This window comes from Anopheles coustani, chromosome X (genome assembly GCF_943734705.1).
Source record: "Anopheles coustani chromosome X, idAnoCousDA_361_x.2, whole genome shotgun sequence".
Taxonomy (NCBI): Eukaryota; Metazoa; Arthropoda; class Insecta; order Diptera; family Culicidae; genus Anopheles; species Anopheles coustani.
In genome coordinates, this window is record NC_071290.1 from 9,349,258 (window position 1) to 9,369,345 (window position 20,088).

Here is a 20,088-nt window from a genome sequence, read left to right on the forward strand (position 1 = left end):
ACACATCTTCATGATTTTATTTTGTCTTTTTTGTTATTTTTTAAACTAATTTGTTCAATTTGTCATGATTTTCAGGGACCAACAGCTAATTCTAACATTTTCTGTCGCAGATCATATGGTGCCTAGTCGTTTTTCGAACTTAACCTAGTTTAATGCACACGTCTTGTTGACACTTTAATGTTGAAATCTGCATTGTGATGCTATTCTACTCTGGTTTACAGCTTATCTTTAAATTGTTCACGTTTAAACGACCGTAAGCTATACTTTTCTCTCATGTAACCGTTATTTTTAAACTGGGTTTTCATGGAACAGAGACCTGTCCATGGTCCGTTTTGATATTAACGACGTATCCTGACGCATAGATACTTAAAACGATGAACTTATATCTATTAACATTTTGCCCTTTACTCACTATTAATATCTTTATAAAGTTCATTGCAAGTTGTATTTGATTGAAACGCTGTACAAAAGCTAAAGTGGTGCTATGCTGCTTTCGTATGAATTATTGGGATTAAATGTTTACAGAACACAACAATACAACTATGAAGTGCGAAAAAGTTGTACAACTGTAAATAAGATAACATTATAAACTGGATAAAGCTCAAATTTAATCGAAATGATAAAAACACTGCTTCAAAACAGGGTGATGCTATTCACAGTTCGCTCAGTACATAAGGAGCAAAGTAGTCGTACGTTAAATAAAGAAATTCTTTGACTTCAAGTCGAAACGTATAGTACAGTCAAGTACTAACTGTAAGAGAGGAAACTGAAGGAAGCAAGTTATTGATTTTTAAAGTAGCTAAAATAAGTTTAAATCTCATTGAATATCAAGCTTCATTGATTAGGAAGTAAAAGTATAAAAGCAACAAAATTGGAAACATGTTGATACATCGATTTTTAAATCCAAAATACTCATTGATACACATGAAAAGCAAGGGAGTGGTTTTGTTCATAGCTTACTTTTAACAAGTGTAATAGATCAGGCTTCCATACTATAATAAAACCCATTTTCACACAGTTTTATTACACGAAGACGAAGAAAATTCGAACGAAAAATAGCAATTAGATAGTACATGATTATCTTCCTAATTGATTGTTTACTCTGCTGTATAGTAAAAGCTTAAGATGAAATCGGACCAGTGCCCGGCCCGCTTTTTTGTCCACCACATGCTCGAAATGATGTACCCAACGCTGTGCCAATGGTCCTTGTCAGCGAATGTTGCCTCTACTAAGCCGATCATTTCAGGTGGATTTTCTTGTAAGCCACCGCAAGCGTTTCGAAATGTCTCCAATGCCGGGTCGCCGTTGTTGGGTTGCTACTTCTACTCCGGAAACATTACCCTGCGGCCCGATTATCGTCCCTACAGATGGATAGCGGAACGTAGAACACAGATGCGGCTGAAATTGAAAAATACTAGTGGATATCGCTTGCGGAATTCCAGTGCTTCCCTTGCGGACACATTCAATCGGGTCAAAAACGAAGGGCTGAGCTGCTGCCCAACCCATCATTTCAATTTACCGTCCTGCTGCACCACTCGTTGTTCGAGGATTGAGCCATCCTTCAGCAGAGGCATCCTTACTCCGCCAACTTCCTGCCCGGGGGGGGGGATGCACCCTCCTCGGTTCCAGGCACAGGCACAGGCGCAATCTTGATTGCTAGCACTCCGTTTACTTACGGCGCCCTCCACTCCCCCGGTTCCTCCACCCTGCCTCCAACATCGAGGGTCGATTTCCTGAAAAGATTCGTTTAACGAGTGAATTGGAAGCGGTTGTGCATGTCTAGCACAAATATGTCTTACCGTGTTTGGCGAGTTTTCCCCCCACTTTTTCCTCCTTTACCATTCCACCTTCCCACCCCCACCAAACACCAGGCGCCTCCATCGAAACTTCATACACCAACGGCTGTAGCTGTATTTGCGACACTTGCTCGCGCCTAAAGAACTGTCTGCCTCTAATTTCCTTCCCTCTCCCCACACGTTGGTCAAGCATGTGTTTGAACTGCTTGTAGTTTTCCTTTCCGCGGAAGGTAAACCTCCACCCCTTCCCTCCGGCAAAGAGGTGCAACGCGCCATTTGCGATGCATTTGCTTTGTTGTTACGTTTCAGAAAACACCCGTCCAACGCGACCCGGTTATCGGTACAATTTATCTTCTTTATTTTTAGCCCCTCCTCACCCCCCGCCCCCGCGATCCCCCCGTGGAACAAGGTGGAACGTGGTGAAAACACCGACACCCGAAGCTCATGTCCGAGTGGTATTTACCTTCGCGATGAAACGTTGCGATGAAATTATCGCACCGGAGGCATCTTTATCAACAAATGCTTCAGTCTGAAGAGATTTCGCGAATGGGGAGTTGTGGGATGAAGGGGAAGGGTGTGGTGGTGCTTGGATACTTAGAGTTTTCCGAACCCAACCCTGGTGTGGTTTTGAAAGCAGTGTAGCCATTGGATTAAAAAAAAAGATGTTTTGCTTCTGATATGTTTACACTTGCCACGAGCATTCGTTCGGTAACATTTTGCACTCCGTTTTCGTTTCAGGTAGACAAAAAAAAAACATGTTGGTATTCACGTGGAGTTCATTCTGCTATCACACTCATCGTTTGATGAAAGTGTTTGTGTTTGGTTACGACTGAGAATGTGGGCGTTGGCAGATTACTAAGATATATCTACTTCACACATTTAAAGGAGTGTATTCCAAGTAGCATTTCCAACAACTAACAGACATAAACATATTTTATTAATGTTTTGACTTGAGTGTACTAAATCAACTTGATTTTATTGAAGCTTTTTTTTTGCACCATAAACAGTTTTCATAATTTCAACATCCCTAAAACCTTTTATAGATAGGTGTAAAACCTCAAAGTGAATGAAGATATGTGAAGGAGTCGTTAATTATGTCTTTAAACATTCCCTTAAAACCAGTCAAACACAACCATGTAGCATCAACAATATCGTTAGTGCACACCGGTTCAATTTCCAAGGAGAGATTCAAGTCCCAAGAGTGAGTAAAAGAGTTACTAGTCGAGTTACAGACTTTTGAATCCATACAAAGAATCAGAGATTTGCAACCCTAGATTCGAAATCTATAAGAGTAATCGAAAGATAAGATAAACTATATAAGAACGAAGTGTGTTAATAATGCTTTTGCAAATTAATAGGTGAATAATGCTCAAACACTTATTCGGCATGTTTTTTTCGTTCACATATATTGTTATAAAATTCCTGGATTTAAACCTCTGTGACCATTAGTGACTTTTCCAGTCATTCATTCACTCTTTTGAAAGCAAATCTCTGTGCTGATAAACAACTCATCTTTCACGTTTTCTAATCACAAAATAACTAACATTAAAAAATCATGGTGATGATTGTTCATTCTGATTCAAATCTTTAACAAAAGTTACTATCCTCATATTGTAAAATAAAAAATAAAATAAATACATTAAAAAAAAAATCAAAATAGTCTATGAAACAAGAAATGAAATCTTTAAAGACTTTTGAAAATCAAAACTACGCTCTTTCGTTTAGTTTAACGCTTTACACTATCTCTTTTCCGCTTTGCTAGAGGAGAAAACCACAGTGAATTTAAATTTTCATCGACAATTGTATTTATAATCACTCGGAATGAAACCAAGTTTCGGTTTCCGGTGGCTTTCCTTCCACGTTTGCTATTTTACGCTGTCCGGAGTTACCGAACGCGCGTTTTCGCAATGTGTTTCAATGTATGTCCTTCAAAGTTTTGTGTTCTAGGAAAATAAAACATCACAACGGGATGCGATGGAAAAAGCAGGTTGGAGGGAAACAAGAGCCAAAATCATAGGACTAGACAACGAAGTACAAACAAACACACATTCCAGCGCTCCGTCCATACGAACACCACCACCACTGAGGCTTTCCCGCGGATGAATCAGGACGACGTTCCCTTTTCGGCTGCACCCGTGCACATAACTCTGGACGCCAATTGAATGAATCTTTTCGGAAAGGAGCTAAAATTCCTACCATCGACAGAAAATATAATATTGCACGTCCGCACCGGCCGGTACCAGACCGTCCGCTTTACTCTTCCCATCCTCCATTCCGGGTCTGACTTGTGGCAAACAAATGGAATTGATAAATTTCCATTCAACTCCACACCAGACCGGCGTCTCGCAGTCGCAGCTCGTTTCATCTCGCGAATGATTCTTGCCCGAAGGAGGATCCCCACTCCGGTTGGGTTGGCATTTTACAGCAAACCAAAGCCTTTCGACTCCGGACCGTTCCTGGGCAGAGCAGAAGATTTAATTCACGGTCACCAACCGGCTCCAAGCTGCCAACCAGGAAACCGAATCCCAATAATGCTTATCCACGGCGGAATGCGTTGGGTTTTGCTCGATCGGTCTTACAAAATGCGCGTCAAATCTTTCCAGGTGCACGCGACAAATCCATTCATTTGTTTTCCCTGGTGACCTGCAAAATCACCATTTTCTATATTGTCTGTCATATTGTTTAATGTTTACTCTCATATTGCCTTGAAACCCCAATGTCAAAATGTTTAGCTTTAACACGATGACTGCCAAGCGTTTTTAGAACACTTCTTTGGTACAATGTTTTTTAATAAAATGTGTTTATAACATTTGTTAAACCAATGGTTTTCGAAGGCCAACCTAAGATTCAGCATCCCGAAGAAATTGTTTTTAATATTCCGATAGTATTTGTGTTGCATTTTCATTTATTCATGGGTGAAAAACTTTTTAGAACTAATTGCTGCTGTCACCTACTGTTGGTTGACATAGAAGTCAACGTGTTAATTATAAAGATAGATGCAGTTTTAACGAGCCTTCTTTACTTACAATTTCTCTTCCAATTTCAGTTTTAATTCAGGAAATTTAAAAAGCTCCTTTTTAGCGCCAACGTACTTTTCCACTTTTATCAGTGAATGCTCATTATTTTGTCTAAAAGTAGATTAATGTTATTGAGAACCCAGAAAGAGCTACGATAAATTATTATTCTACGTAAAACCGAAAGTTTTGGACAATCTTTGTTTTGTGCAACATAAATATAGTTTTATTGCATTTTTCTAATGTGCTGTTTTTGTTTTTTTTTTGTTTGGCACTGTTGAGATCTTTCATGTTAGTTTGATTTGCGTTCGTAAAACTGAGATTGAAATATAAAAGTTAGATGATTTTTAGTTTTAGAAGTTTTTATAAATGTACAGAATTATTAAAAAATACATAATACAAAAACAAGTTACAAAAAAGCTAAAATATATAATAGATACAGAAAAACTAAAGTGAGCACTTTATCCTGTCGATGTTTTCTTCATGATATATTTTTAATATAATTTTTTTTTAAGTAAAACTGTATTTTTTTGCTTATCTCGAATTTTATAAATGATACTACAAACAAGGCACAAAAAATCATCAAGGTGTATTTATTTCAATTTAAAAAAACTACACTGTATAATATAATGACGAATGTCTTCTGGTTACGTGTTTTCATCAAAACACTGATATGGTTTCAATTTTATTTGCTAATGTGATGGACGCATTCATTATTGTTATTGCTATTCTTGAAACAATTGTCTCATAATGCAAAAACATCCATTAATTTCCCTTTTTGATGCGCAAACCGTAAAACAATAACACCACTTAGAAATCGCGTAAATGCTAATGTGCGGAATATCGAAGTCGCGACTGTCGGTGTGCGAAGATATCGGCGCTATTTTCATCTTTTATTTTCATCTCTTTTTTTGTTTTTATTTCTTTTTTTTTTGGTTCTGGTAACCCAGAGTATTTGGTGGTCGCGTAGTAATCCATCCCAGTTTACCTTTCACCACCAACAGAGCGTACCGCGGGAAGGGAAATTGGTTGAAGCTTGCGAGCGACGAACTTTGAACATCAAGGGAAGAGAGCGGGAAATGATCTGCCTGACGGAAGCACGGGAAAATGGGTATGGGATCCAGTGGGAGAAGGCCGCCGCCATCTTTGCCCCGGAGGATGGGGCATCCTTTGAGCAGGTCGCGTCGGTTGCCAGCGCAACGAGAACCGACCCGGAACCTAAATCAAACGCTTTTCGCCACATTCGATACGCGATGAAATAAACAGAGGAAGAGCTGTCTAAATGGAAAGCGCGGCTGTGTGTGTGTGTGGGTAAGACAGAGACAAGCTGAAATGGAAACTCAAGTAGGAAGGCCCACGTGGAGAATGCCAACTAACGAAGGAATTTAATTTGGTATTCCAAAACTTCGTAATTATTCTTTGATTCTCTCCGGCTTCATCCGGACGCTCGAGCGGGCGGAATAAATCGCCCAGGTTGCGTTACGCTTTTCCACCGCCTCCATCCCCCCTCCCCCCACCCCACCCCGTTGCCCCGGTCGCGCTTGTCTACATTCTTTTTTTGTACGATTTTGACTTCTTGATGCAGCCTTTGCACGGCATCCTGACTTTCTTAAATGATGCTCCCGGCAGGTTCCGTGCCCGGCTTCCGCTTCCGTGCCGACATTCCGTGGTTGCACTTCCGCTTCGCCGGCACTGCGATGCTAAGGATTCCACGTCAAACAGGGCGGATGTTTCCGATCCTCTCCGTGTGCGAGCATTCCAATACTCCCCTTATTTGCTTCTTTTCGTTGTTCTTCGGTGTTCGGGGAAGATGGAAGGATATTTCACCTGATCCTTGCTACCACCGATTAGCTTGCTGTTTTGGCTGCTGGATGCGATTTGCTGTCGGCAGCCTTAATGTACCGGAATTTCTTCATCACCGCCGGGAGGAAGTGGCCTCCGCTCGAGCGCAGCTAGCACGAACAGTGTAGACAATTACACTGCATCGAACAGTTTAATTACGCGTGTCACTAAATTCGTCTTGTTTTCGTGCGCGCGAACAAATGAAACGCTCCCGGGCCGACGTGTTTCTGCACAATAAACAATTAAAAATCCACTTTAATCCATATTTCTTCTCTCTTCTTCTACCGAAAGGTCCGGCATTCTGGGGGCTTATCAATCCGCAGTGGAACATGTGCAACAAAGGACGCCGCCAATCGCCGATCAATGTGGAACCGGAAAAGTTACTGTTCGATCCATACCTACGCTCACTGCACATCGATAAACATAAGGTAGGTAGGCTGTAGAAGTACAACGTTCTATCCCACCTTACTTTTCTTAGAGAAAATCCGTTTCGGGAAATGTCTGGAGAGATGCCCCGATTGGGTTAAATGAACAGGCACTATTTTACCGCGTTGACTGCCAAACGTTTTTATCCCATTTTTTTAGAACAATATTTTTTAATAAAATTTGATTATTTAAAGCACAAATGTAGCTTCTCGAAGAATTGATATTAAATATTACTATAATTGTTATGTTAAATTTTCATTTATTTATGGGTCAATAACTTTTTAGAACTTATTTCTGCTGTCAACCACTTTTGGGTGACATAGCAGTCAACGTGTTGAATGATATAAGCCACAAAACTTAACCATTAAAATAATAGAATATGGTCATTGCCGTGTCTGATTCATCCAGTAAATTTCACGTTATTCAATAAGATTTTACAAAAGAGGTAGTATAAAGCTTATCATGCCCGAAAACATAACAAATGTCAAAATAAAGTATGGCAATCAAGCAGACATGTATCAAGTGCCAAAATCAAGTACTTAAGTAATACTGGTCTTAATTAAGTTAATAATTCTGGCCTTGTTAAAACAAAACAAACTTTCATTTGAGATTGGAAGAATATTTAATGGCATTTCATAGCATTGTCTACCAAGTGTTGAAATTAAATAGCCCAAAACATATCATATCTCGGAAAAAGCTGTAATTACATAGTTGTTAATGGGTTGCGTTCTGCCCACAATTTGATTTGCTTTATATAGCTTGTGGTATAAATAGTTCTTTTGAATCTTCGTTCAAATAGCAATTCTAGATCATTTATCATTCGTTTTTCTTTATAACATTTGTTCAAAAGTTGCTATATTCCAGTTTATTATAAGAAATCAATAATGTATGTAAAAACGTCGTTCACGTGGAAATTAATGTATTTACTTTAAGATCTTTTTTAAATACTTGTTTAATTTCACAACGTAAAAATTAATTTCTACTTTTAAACAGAAAATTTATATGTTTTGCAAATTTAGGTTTTTTATGCAAACTGACTTACATAGTAAATGGTGCATACGAAATTTGAGCTTTTCGAAAATATATAAATATTCGATAGTGTTAGATAAAAACAAACATGTTAAAAATCGCATCTTTGAATCAGATCAGGTCAGTTTACTTCATGATCTAGTAAATTTAATTGTTTCAGTAAAAAGAAAGATAATACCTCATTTATGGCGAATGCGTATAACATTTAAATTTAGTTTCAAAGTTAAATACATATAAAAATAATTAAATAAAGCAGTAAAATAAGCGTTTTTAATTGAAAAAGTATGATGTAGATATGATGAACTATTTTGTATCGAGTTCTTAGGTGATTTTGAAAACAATATCTGCAGAATAATATAATAGTAAGAAGAAACTTTTCAATGCTTTAAACACTTTTTGGATCACACAAAATGAACAGGTAATAGAAACCCGAACATGGAGCTTGATTGTACTTGAGTGAATCGCAGAATTTATTGTATGTAGATCTTTAAAAAAAACACCATTTGACACCATGACGTAGTTCGTTTCAGTCTCCAACCTGCCGCAGGGGCAAAAAAAAGGTCACTGTCCACAACAAAGCAGGGCACACCTGTTGGGTGTTAAGTATTCCTATTCCTGGCGACACTTAACAGCACAAGGGAGCAAGAAAACCTGCGATTCACGACAAATGGACACCCTAATGGTGCGGGCACAACAAGAAAAAGGAATGCAAGAGGATGAGTATCGCGAAAAAAAAGGAAAAGAACAAACTCACTGAAGGGGATGCGCTATTAAAAGGGATTTGAAAAGTTGCTAGGAGGAGGAGGGAAAGGTGGAAAAAGAGGGAGGAATCATGCGATACCTGAAAAATCTAGCCCAAACCGTCCCTTCCTTCCCCTAAGCCCATCGGCGACAGATAAAAACCATGTGTTCGCACGGAACATCGATGAACGCCGCAGCTGCGTGGCCTCTCGAAAGAGGGCAAGGGCGCCCGCGTCTCGAGGACCACAGGATGCCACGGTTCGGTATTTAAGGAAGTGATGTCCCGGGGGGGTTGGGGGAGGGGGTAGACGTGCTGTTTCTTATCTTCCACTCACGAGAAGGAAGTGCCTTTGGCAAGGGTGCTTTTCCTTTCATCCTGTCAACGGTCGCTTTTCCACTCGGTAAAGTACCTTCGATCCGGCCTCCGATTGGAAGTATTGAGAGATTCTTTTTGGCCCTCCGGTGTCGCGTTGATCCAGCTCCCATTCCTCCCCCTCGCCCTCACCGAGATATCCGTCTCGTTTACTACCGACATTTTCACCGTCAAAAACCCTCCCCCGAAAAAGGTAGGCGGGCTGTGCTACCCCATTTCCGAAGATTGGAACCAGATTGAGCGCATTATGTGTGTTCCACCCCCCCCCCCCCACCCCTCCCCCTCTCACCACCTCCGTCTATCCACGTCACGGCAGTGAGCCAGTTAACTTTTCCACGTACCCCACTTCCTGCTCACCGGAACCTTCACCGTTTGGGTTGGTGGGAGAAAAAAATGTCATCAAGTCGTTCGGAAGCCCCTCACACACACCCACACACACACACACGGTTTCCGCGGGATGCTACGAGTGCGCCGTTACGGTCCACCGGTTGCCCGTAAATTTGATTATGTCGTTGAGCGGCGCTTTTCCGCAACCCAGCCAACTCCTTCGGCAGGCAACCCCAAGCAGTTTTTCCAAGCAGATCGCATCAACTTTCAACCGACGCCGAATTCAATCTGCCGAACACCGCGTGCCAGTGTGTTACAGCCCGAACATTTCATGCGGAACGGTACGAAAAGGGAAAAAAAAACGACGACGATGACGACGACGGCCTCAAACCGCGAGAAGGCGCAAATGTTACGTACAGTTCGAGTTCGAGGCTCGCGTGTGAAGCCACCGTGCGTTTTACCGTTTTACATTCATTCTCGAGCACGAGATTTCACAGTGTTGTTTTCCTTTTTCCACGCAACGCCTTTGAGTAAATGCTCGTTGTCGCTGTTGGTTTACTTTTGTTGAATTATTCGTACGCCTCCACGCGATTTTCGAGACGATGTCAACGACTGGAGTTTTCTTTTGCAAAAACCCACACGTTTCTCTCCCCGAGCAGCAAATCTAACGTTCAATCATGCTGCTTAAAGCCATTTTATGCACTTCTTCGTAGGTTTTTACTTTTAAAAGTTCATTTAATCATTCGGTGTGTAAGCTAGAAAAGTTGACATGGGTAAATAGAGTACTCGCATTTCAATCGAGAGTAAACACATGTTGTCAGCGGCGACGAAATCGGCTCTAGGAGTTTTTAACCAATGCCACTATGGCACAAAAAGGGCAATTTGTCGGGATTAAATACAAAATCAAATGATCCGCATTTTTTTATTGTAATCTCATTGTAATATTCCCTATATGATAAATAATAACGATGTTTCTGGGCTCTACAACTAGGGTGACGCTGTAAAACCCTTATATTTTGGTTTTAGTTTCATTGAATATTACCAAATCATCGTTAAAAGATTGTCAGGAATATTTTTGATAACTATTTTCTCACAAATAGCTACTTAATGAACATTTTGAACTTGCTTCATCTTCTTCCTAGTCTTTAAATGGTATGGAACAATTAGTCTCGGAGTTATTGCAATCCACCACAAATAATTTGTTTTTCTGTTTTTGTATTGGGACATGGACATTTGTTTTTGTTTTTTTTCTGTTACTTATTCTATGACTTATTACAAAATATTTTATCAAATTTTGATTTTGATGGGCTTTTTCAAATACCTGGAAGCGTGAAAGCTGTCATATTTGGCTGATGTTTTACTTTCATCTTGTAGTTTGAGAGTAAAAATTTCATTTTATACAGATTACAAGCTGACTTTGTTTAGTTCTCTTCTGAAAAAAACGATGAAAGAAAGTAATTTTAAACGAAGCCGTCCGTCACGGTATCTTGAGTTAAAGAGATTCAATTAAAGAGACGAAACACGCAATAAAAGTGTTTAAAGATCTATATTAGAAGTAAGCAAGAGGTATCAAATGGTTTACGATAAATAAATTAAAGGAATAAATAAAATAAAACTAAATCAAAAAGAACAACAACAAGGAAATAAAACAAAGTTTTAAACACTATAAAAAATACATAAATTTACCAATATAGAAGTGCAATATAATATAATTAGTGCTATGAACGATGTTACGGCAGTATTTTGCAGTACATTACTTTTGTAATTGCTCAAATATTCAATTTTGAACAAACCATAAGTACTGCAGTGTTCAATGTTAATTAGAATTCAAACCCTTCAAGAGCAAACGCACCCCCCTCCCCCTCTTACGGAATAAACGATTAGCAAAACTTTCATCAAACATGTTTCGTTGATCCTTATCGTAAGTTGTTGTCTTTCACACGCAACAATTCTCCTTGTAAACAAGTGCAATTTGTCGTTTCACTTTGTTGCAAGTGCGCCTCTTGCGATGTGTGCAGTTTTCCGACTTCAGACACAAAACTGTTTTGCCTTCTCAGAGGGTGGCTGCGCCACCGAACAGTGTGTAATTCACGCCAAAGACCTGTTCATCCCTCATTCGGGCTGACGTCAACTGACGGCAGAGTGAAGCGGTTCTAGCTACCTCAACCCTAAAAAGCTATTCACTTTTCTTACGAGGATTCCCACTTCGTGCCGAAGCATAATATTGTTCCGCAGCCTCGGCCCCGCCGCCATCTCCGGCCGAGTGTTTGACAATTGCATGCGAAGGCGAAGAGTTGGCGAAAAAAGGGCATAAAACCGCACGAAAAACACCAACACAAGCTCGGCTCCTTCACTCGCACACCGTAGGAATACATCACAGGTAGGCAAACCCCTGACAAACATCCGACCCCTTGCCGTGCCTTTTTTGTGGACTTTACCGCCAGAGGAGGGGGGGAGGGGACGAAAAAACACGAATCTCGGCAGCTTCGGTGCGAGCGAGAAGTCAAAAGAAATTGGCAAAATCTTACCCCCCTTTCCACCCCTTGTGCCGTGCCGTAACTGGCAAGGACGACAAACAAAAAGCTTACTTCGAACCCAACCGAACGGTTCCTTCGCACCCCCCCTCGCCCTCCAATGGTGAGGTGTATAAAATCCAGCAGCCATTCAGTCGTCGTCCGTGTCGTCATTGTCGCCACCGCCCTTGGGGGATGAGTGAGAAAAGTATCACCCTTCCCGGGGGTGGGAAACCATCAGGTGGAAGGCGAGGGTAAATGCCGGTGAATGAAAACAGCATTCAATGATAATAAAATTTCAGCAATGAAATGAAATTCATAACAACCTGAAAATGAGCACTCATTCGGATAAAAGCAACCCATAAAAGGGCCTTCGGGCGGGCGCTTCTTCTGCTTCTGGTGTGCAAAGGGGGAGGAAAAATAAGCGCGGGACCGTTGGATGGAGGGGGTGTTTCCTTACGGAAACTTTTAGCCTGATGGAAAACCTCATCGCGTAGTGCGGCCTCCTCCCCCCCGAAGGTGTTTTCTTTATTATTTTATATTTTAAACTTCGCGAATCAGCGCCAGGATTGGAACGGGAGTCATTTTGCCTCACTTTTTATTCCGCCCTTTTTTGCTCCCTCCTTGCCATCCATCCTCCCTAAACCGATTATGGTTGGCCTGGAAGGTAGCATGCAAAAAATCGGGGGGGCCAGGTGAGGTTTGAAAGACGAGTTTTCCCACCCGCATCACCGTTAGGAACGTTTTCTGGGAAGGTTTTTAGGCGACGAAACTGTTTTGTTGCACCGACTAAAGGATGAAGCTGCGTTATTCGTCACGCATGCTTTTAGCGGTACTTGGGGCACTGCACTCTTCTCTGGAGGATTAAGTAACTACATCTCTCGATTCCAGAAAACTTAAGTTTTTTTTTAACACTAGAATCCAAATTGTGGTCAACGCAATTTTAAATTTTAAAATCACGAAAATGGTTGAATATGTTCACAAAAAGGTTGTTGAAGAGGTACATCAAAAAATTAAAAACGCCAAAAGATAGTCAACAAACATACTAAAAAGTAACAGTTTACAGATTTGAAAAATCTTCATAAAAATAGGGGTCAAAATGACCCCTAAAAAGCATTCGGGCATGATCTCAAAGCAATGTATTCTATTGTTAATAAAACTAAATATGTTGTACAGAATGAATTGTTGCTAATTTTTCACTCATATTAAGTTTGTAAAGTTACTGAATGAAAACTGTTGTTCTGATTTAAATCAAGCCCAAACCATGTTCTACTCAAGTTGATTTAACGTTTGCACCAACACAAAATAGACAAATTTCAACGACTTTTCAAGCAAAAACGGAAAACGCTAGCAACTTTCCGTTAGAAGCAAAATAAAAGTAGCAAATAGATGTATGAAGAACTACTTTGACAAGTGTATTATTTTAATTGAAGCTTTTGGAGCTTGTTACAGTATATTAAACATGTTTTGGGGTTCCTTAACTCCCATAAAACGCCATTTCGTGACTGAAAACCAGCTAGAAGGATTTGCACAACACAACAACTGGAAAACATCCTTACGCGATTGATTTTATCGGCCATGGCTAAAGTTTTCAGCCAACGACCGTAAGGCCAACTTACTGACTGTCGGATTATGTTTTTTAAAGTACTTAAAAGATGTGACTTTACTTTAAAATTTACTTCATTTAATTTGCTTGGTTAACTTTTTTCTTACCACCGATGCAAATTTGTCTTTTTTTTACATTTTCTTCCGAACTTTTATTACCTCCTAGACTGTTTAACCCCATAATCCCTTATTTTACGCCACTCGTTGGGTAAATGTTGTACACTTCACCGTTTTCCTAGGGCAAACACTTTTTACACTCACCTTTTGCGTTCATTGTGGCTAATGTTTCCCGTTGCAACTTAATCTACTCGCAAATTACCTAATGATGCTGCGTTTCAATTATTGTTTGCGTCTAGCCTTGGAGTTTTGGTTTTCACAAGAAAGCAAAAACCGAAAATTGTTTTTATATCGCATCATTTATGCTGAGCTGGGTTTTACTTGTTTAGTAAAAAAAATCACTTCGCACCATAATGAAGGAGACAGTTTTCATAACTTCTTTTTTTGTTTTGTTTTCATAACTGTTCTCTACCACCAATTTGCATTTAAAGTTGTCAATCATGAGTTGACATGTGTTTTAATACATGTGTTTTTCTTATCTTTTCCTTCATTCTCGCCATTTCCTCTCTTTCTCGTTGTCAAAGATCTCCGGCACGCTGCACAACACCGGCCAATCGCTCGTCTTCCGGGTGGATAAGGACACCAAACAGCACGTAAACATCTCCAGCGGCCCGCTCGCCTACCGGTACCAGTTCGAAGAGATCTACTTCCACTATGGGACGGACAATAACCAGGGTTCGGAGCACCACATCCACGGGTACAGTTTTCCCGGTGAGGTAAGCCACTACAAATTCTTCACCACAATGCATAAAACACAGTTTTGACAGTATGACAGTTGTTGCGTATGACGGTGGTCCTTATTTTACTAGTTGGAATCAAACTCTATCATCCATCGGTATATTTGTTAAATCCTTCACTCTGTTCAGTTGCTATTAGACCTTCTTGGTTTTCGTAATTTTAACTAAAAATAAACTTATATTAACTCACGATTGATAAGTTTTTGGTGAAAACCTGGAAAATTTTTTTTAAGCCAAAGGCTTGCAATAAATTCTACGATGAAACGTTAAAAGTCCAATCAACAATTGTCCAGTTAGTGAAATAAGGATTCATGGTGATATGATTTTTAATTTTTGAGTTGAAAAATGATTGAGAGAAATATGAGTTTAATTTAAAGTTGCCTATTATTTCAAACAACTGCTTAAATTCGAGTTGGCCGTCATATTGACTGAGATGAATAGCAGAGATTGTATTGATGTGCTAACATGTGGTTGGTACCATTAATTCAGAAATTTTGCAAGAGAAATTTATGTTCAAATAATACCATACCAGCAAATATTAAAAAGTTTAAAACAAAATGCTGGATTCTCTCGACTAAACAGCTGTTCCGAACATTTACTTGTTTGTAAAGGATATTTAAATGTATCTAACTTTTATGCCTTTACATATAATCTCTTAAAACCCGAATATACTTGATAGGGACTCTAAGTAACATTTTACAGCATTTTTTTTTCATAATTTGTATCAGACTTTAAAAATGTCGCTGTTTTTATCCAAACCTATAGAGAATGAGGTAATCATGGTGGCTTTATAGGAACTGGACAGAGGAACTGTATTGTTACGTAAAACAGAAAATTGAGAAAATCAAAACTCTCTATTTCACTCTCAAATACTTATCGTACTTTTAGATTAAACGTGAAATTTAAGCTGGCTGTAAATGTTCGATCTAAATCAAAGCTGGTTGTTTGAAATGCCAGAGTATTACCAATCATTTAAAGTGATTAAGCACATCGGTTTCCTTTTGCTGTACATTAAAAAACATTCATCAACAAGAAAATATTATAAACTCCTTGTTTTGTAAAAGAGTTCCTTACCATTCCTCGCTGTGTTACATGCATTAGTAGTGTTTCAAAATGATCCTTGATACACTCTTACATGTCAGAGCTACTTGTTGAGATCAACATTGAATTTCCAAGTAGAAGATGTACCCTTCCCAACGTGTTGATTGTACATGTTGTCAGATTTAATCTCACGTATATGCTGGAAATCCTCGTCCTTGCATACGGTGTTAATAAAACCAGATCAGTAACGGCTTTGGCTTATTATTTACAAGAAGAAAAAAAACAGATAGTGGGTGGGAAAAAAATGTGCACATTGCAAAAATATGAACTTCAGGTTCAACACCTGCGATTAAGACACGACTGAGCGAGGCGTGAACATCGTCTGTTTTACGCTGGGAAGTGCAATATTTTTCCTCCCGCTCGCCATTAAAGCCCACAGGGATGTGGAGAGACCAGATAAGAGCTGGTTTTCCACGCCGGGGACGGGAACGGAACTCACGATGGCGAAATAGTTGGACTCAGCCGCGTGTGCTGTCACCCTTAATGTGTCTCTCCGACGCGAACGCCAAATCTCTACGTTCACCGGGCAAGTTCGTGTCGGTTGTGCGAGCATTTTCACCTTTTTTCCTCGCTTTTGCACGTACACGGGAAAACCCAGGCGCGTCGCAACCCGTCATCGCCCGCGCGCCTTGTTATGTAAATAAGTTTCTCGTTCGCACGTTTCCGGCGTTCTGGCAGGTCCTCCGGCCTGGCACTGGCCCCTCTATTATGACATTTCCCGCCCGATTGCACGTACGACCTTGGCAAACCCCACCCCGCCCTCCCTCAGCTAACACTTTTCTTATCGTTCCTTGAACCCCCCCCCCTCCCTCCCTCCTCCCTCTCCGATTTGGCCATAAATTCAACATGATGTCCTATTACGCCAAAACGGTTGTGTGTCCCAGCGTCGGGAAAACTGGGCGCCCAAACGTGCCATACACTCGAAATGACACGCGGCCCCCTCTAAACTGGCTCGAATGGCTTTCCTCCACCCCGCCCCCACTTTCCATTGGAGGGGGGGAGGGAAAAACAAACCCAATTGACGGAGCATTTTCCTAAGCTGCTCCAGACCGGAACCCGTCGTCTCCCGGGAATGGTTGGGGCAGGGTATTGGAGGGGGTGGGGAGGTGGAAAAATTCTTTCCACAAACGCCTGGGTGGAATTTTTCGGCACCGTAACCCACCACCCACCACCCCCGTTCCCATCCATCGAGAGGTTTTTTTTCTTGGTTTAAAGGCACCCTTTTCCTTATGGCTTTCCAAAAGGCAGCAGTTTTTCGTTGTGTGTGTGTGTGGACAACTATGCACGCCGTACATTAGCGTACATCTTTGATTCGGGGGGGAAAAAAAAGGAAGTAAAACATCCCCGAGACGCCTTATTATGGCACCGGGCCATAATCAGAAGTAATGATCAAAATTGTACAGTTTAAAGCGAAACCGGACCGAACGGTGCACAGTGGATGATGTGAATAGCAAATGGAGGGGGAAAAAAAGCTGAACCACCACGAGGGGCAGGGCTTTTTTCTTTTATGACACTACTTACGTCGATAGAGGAATATATCGCACCGCGGACAAAAACGGCCTCCGGCTGCCTCCGGTGGGGCAATGTTAATAATGTGTAATTTAGTGTCGGCTAGGCATCTTCTACGGGGCGGAAAGAGCTGCGGGGCTAGTGTTAATGTTTGGTCGCGATGGTCGCGTTTTAAACGCGATTGTCGTCTCCCGTGCCCCGCTTTTGCCAACGGGCATATTCTGTAGTTAGCTTCTCTCTCTTGCTCACTCTATTTATTTTCTCCGGTCATTTTCGTTTCCTCTTCTCCTTCTTTTTTTTGCCACAATTCTCCCCCCGCATGTCGGGATGAGAAAAGTGAAACTGTTTTAACGATTATGACTTCCCGCTTATCGGTGGCTTTTTATCGTTTTGCAACGTTGATTTCGTTCGGCGCCGCTGCATCGTCCGGTCGAAACGGTGGCTTCCGGGGCGGTTTTTCCATTTTCCTTGCGGTGATTTTGGTGTGTGTGTGTGTGCGTTCCACCGTCGCCGATCACTATCCACCCTCGCTCTTTTTTTTCTTGTGCGGGGTAGAAAACCATTTCAAAGTTTCAACACCCAGGAATAGTGGCGGCAATTTCATCGGCAGCTATTTACGGTTTACAATTTTCTTTTCCTGGCTCCTGCTTCATGATTTTTTTTCCCCCGTTCGGCTTCTGGTCTCTTCTCCTGCAGATTCAGCTGTACGGCTTCAACAAGGAGCTGTACCATAACATGTCCGAGGCGCAGCACAAAGCCCAGGGCATCGTGGGCATTTCGCTAATGCTGCAGATCGGCGATACGCCAAATCCGGAGCTGCGAATAATAACCAGCGCCTTCAATAAAGTACTGTACAAAGGTATGCTGCTTTTCCTTTTTTTCCCCTCCCTCCCAGCCCCTGTACGTTTTCCTGCGCACAAGCATACACACACACACGTTTTTCTTCCACTTTCCGCCCGTCGCAGGTTCTTCCACACCCATACGGCACATCTCGCTGCGGTCGTTGCTGCCCAACACCGAGCAATACATGACGTACGAGGGCTCGACCACGCATCCCGGGTGCTGGGAGAGCACGGTCTGGATAATCCTCAACAAACCCATCTACATCACCAAGCAGGAGGTAAGCAAGCAGCAAGGCGAGCACCATGGGATACAGGGGTGGACAATTCGAAAAGGAATCGAAAGAGTTTGGTAACAAAATTAAATGATCGTCAGGAAAAGAAAGCAGACAAAAACAAGAGAAATTCAGCTGTTAGATTTAACATTTATCATTTATCAGACAGATATTTTTTATTACTATTTCAATACAAGTCCAAGTCGGACACTTAAAAGTTGCAACCTATTTCCACCTTGAGTAAAGTTGTCTCCTTCACCGAAATAGCTGTCAACACGAGTTTTTACAGACTTCTACTTTTATGCATGAAACAATGATATTTGAAACGAGCAGTCAAACTTTATTGCACTCTGAATTAAATTTAAACAAAAGTTTAGATGGAAACGAAAAATACGTTGCCATTCTTGCTTCTATTTCCGCAGATAAAAAATTGGCATTATACATATTTCCATAATACATATTTAGAGAAAGATTTGAACACACATAAAGGTCATAATCGTTTTATACAAAGAAATTGAATAAAAAACCAAATGAAGGAGAATTTCAAATACTTTGCTTCTAAGTGAAAGAAGTACATCAAAACTTATACAGAAAGTCTGTATTATAACTAATATATAAGAGCTTAAATATGTAGATAGTAAAGACTGAAAATATCAACTGCCCAAATTTTCCCATTTTTGAGATTTATTCTTTTTATTAAGAAGTATGGATGACTATTGTATAGATCATACAATATCCAAAGCGATAGCTCTTACAAATCGGAAAGAATTTTTCGTAGCAATGTAAAGCTCGAGCGGACATAGTCACCTGACTGCATTTATTTTTTTATCGAAGTTGTTTCATAACACAGTGGCGCCATCTGGATTACAAATGTAAAGATTTTTTTTCATGTTTTGGACTATTTTGAAATGAAAACAATCAGAATAATAAAGTAATTCATCATAATTTGGTAATGTCCGTTCGGTTGTCCTATCTTATCCCACTGTGCAACGCCAGGATTAAGCCATGCTCTGCTGCGTCCATTTTACGCACCGCGAGCCTTTTTATGCGCGGGCATCCAAGCCGTCCTGGCGTGGTGTGCCACGACAAATTTGCATGGATCTTTACTCACACACACACACAAACTCGGTTCCTTTTTGCAGTTGTACGCGCTGAGGAAGCTCATGCAAGGCTCGGAGCAAACGCCCAAGGCACCGCTGGGCAATAATGCCCGGCCCCTGCAGGCGTTGCACCATCGGACCGTGCGGACCAACATCGACTTCGCCAACACGGGCGCCAGCAAGGTAGGTGCGGGAAGGGAAACTAATTTGAGGAAGTAACTAATCCATGATCAACCGCCAACCGATCGGACCTCGACCCGGTGGAGGTTGTCGACCGTCGGCGCCATTTTTTTTTTCGAACCCCCCGTCCCCTAACGACCATCAATATATGTTCCGTTTCTGCTTTTCTTTCTCGCCGATCCATCCGTGTTTTGTTTTCCCGGGCGTGCAAGCAGGCGCAGAGCTGTCCGACGATGTACAAAGACATGTACTACAAGGCGAACCGGTGGACGTCGGAGATTTCGGCCCGCGGGCGCGAACGAGGCCTGCCGGATGTCGACAGCGTGTTCCACTCGCTGCCATAGTGGCAGAAGGACCCGTTCCGTGCCGCTCCGAGGGAACATTGACGCCGTGCGGTGGTGCCCCCGGCTCCTCCGAGGCGAATACTTTGCAGCGTCGAAGTGCGGGGATCGGGGCAGCAACAGTAGGCACCAGCTGGTGGCAGACCGACGGGAGGGCAACCCCTTCGCCGTCCGGTCGGAACCACAGCAACAGCCGAAACAACAAAAAACCAATATAACTGAA

General features: G+C 41.4%; 1 protein-coding gene across 1 annotated transcript in view; it reads left to right on the plus strand.

Moving 5' to 3' along the window:
- LOC131269152 (carbonic anhydrase-related protein 10) overlaps nt 1-19,868 on the plus strand; it is a 39,233-nt gene extending 19,365 nt beyond the window's left edge. Inside the window, exons 3-8 of the mRNA XM_058271480.1 lie at nt 6,944-7,080; nt 14,308-14,499; nt 17,827-17,989; nt 18,096-18,250; nt 19,387-19,527; nt 19,740-19,868. Of these exons, the coding sequence (XP_058127463.1) occupies nt 6,944-7,080; nt 14,308-14,499; nt 17,827-17,989; nt 18,096-18,250; nt 19,387-19,527; nt 19,740-19,868 (917 nt within the window). The remainder of the gene's footprint in view (nt 1-6,943; nt 7,081-14,307; nt 14,500-17,826; nt 17,990-18,095; nt 18,251-19,386; nt 19,528-19,739) is intronic.
- Nucleotides 19,869-20,088: the final 220 nt, after the last annotated feature.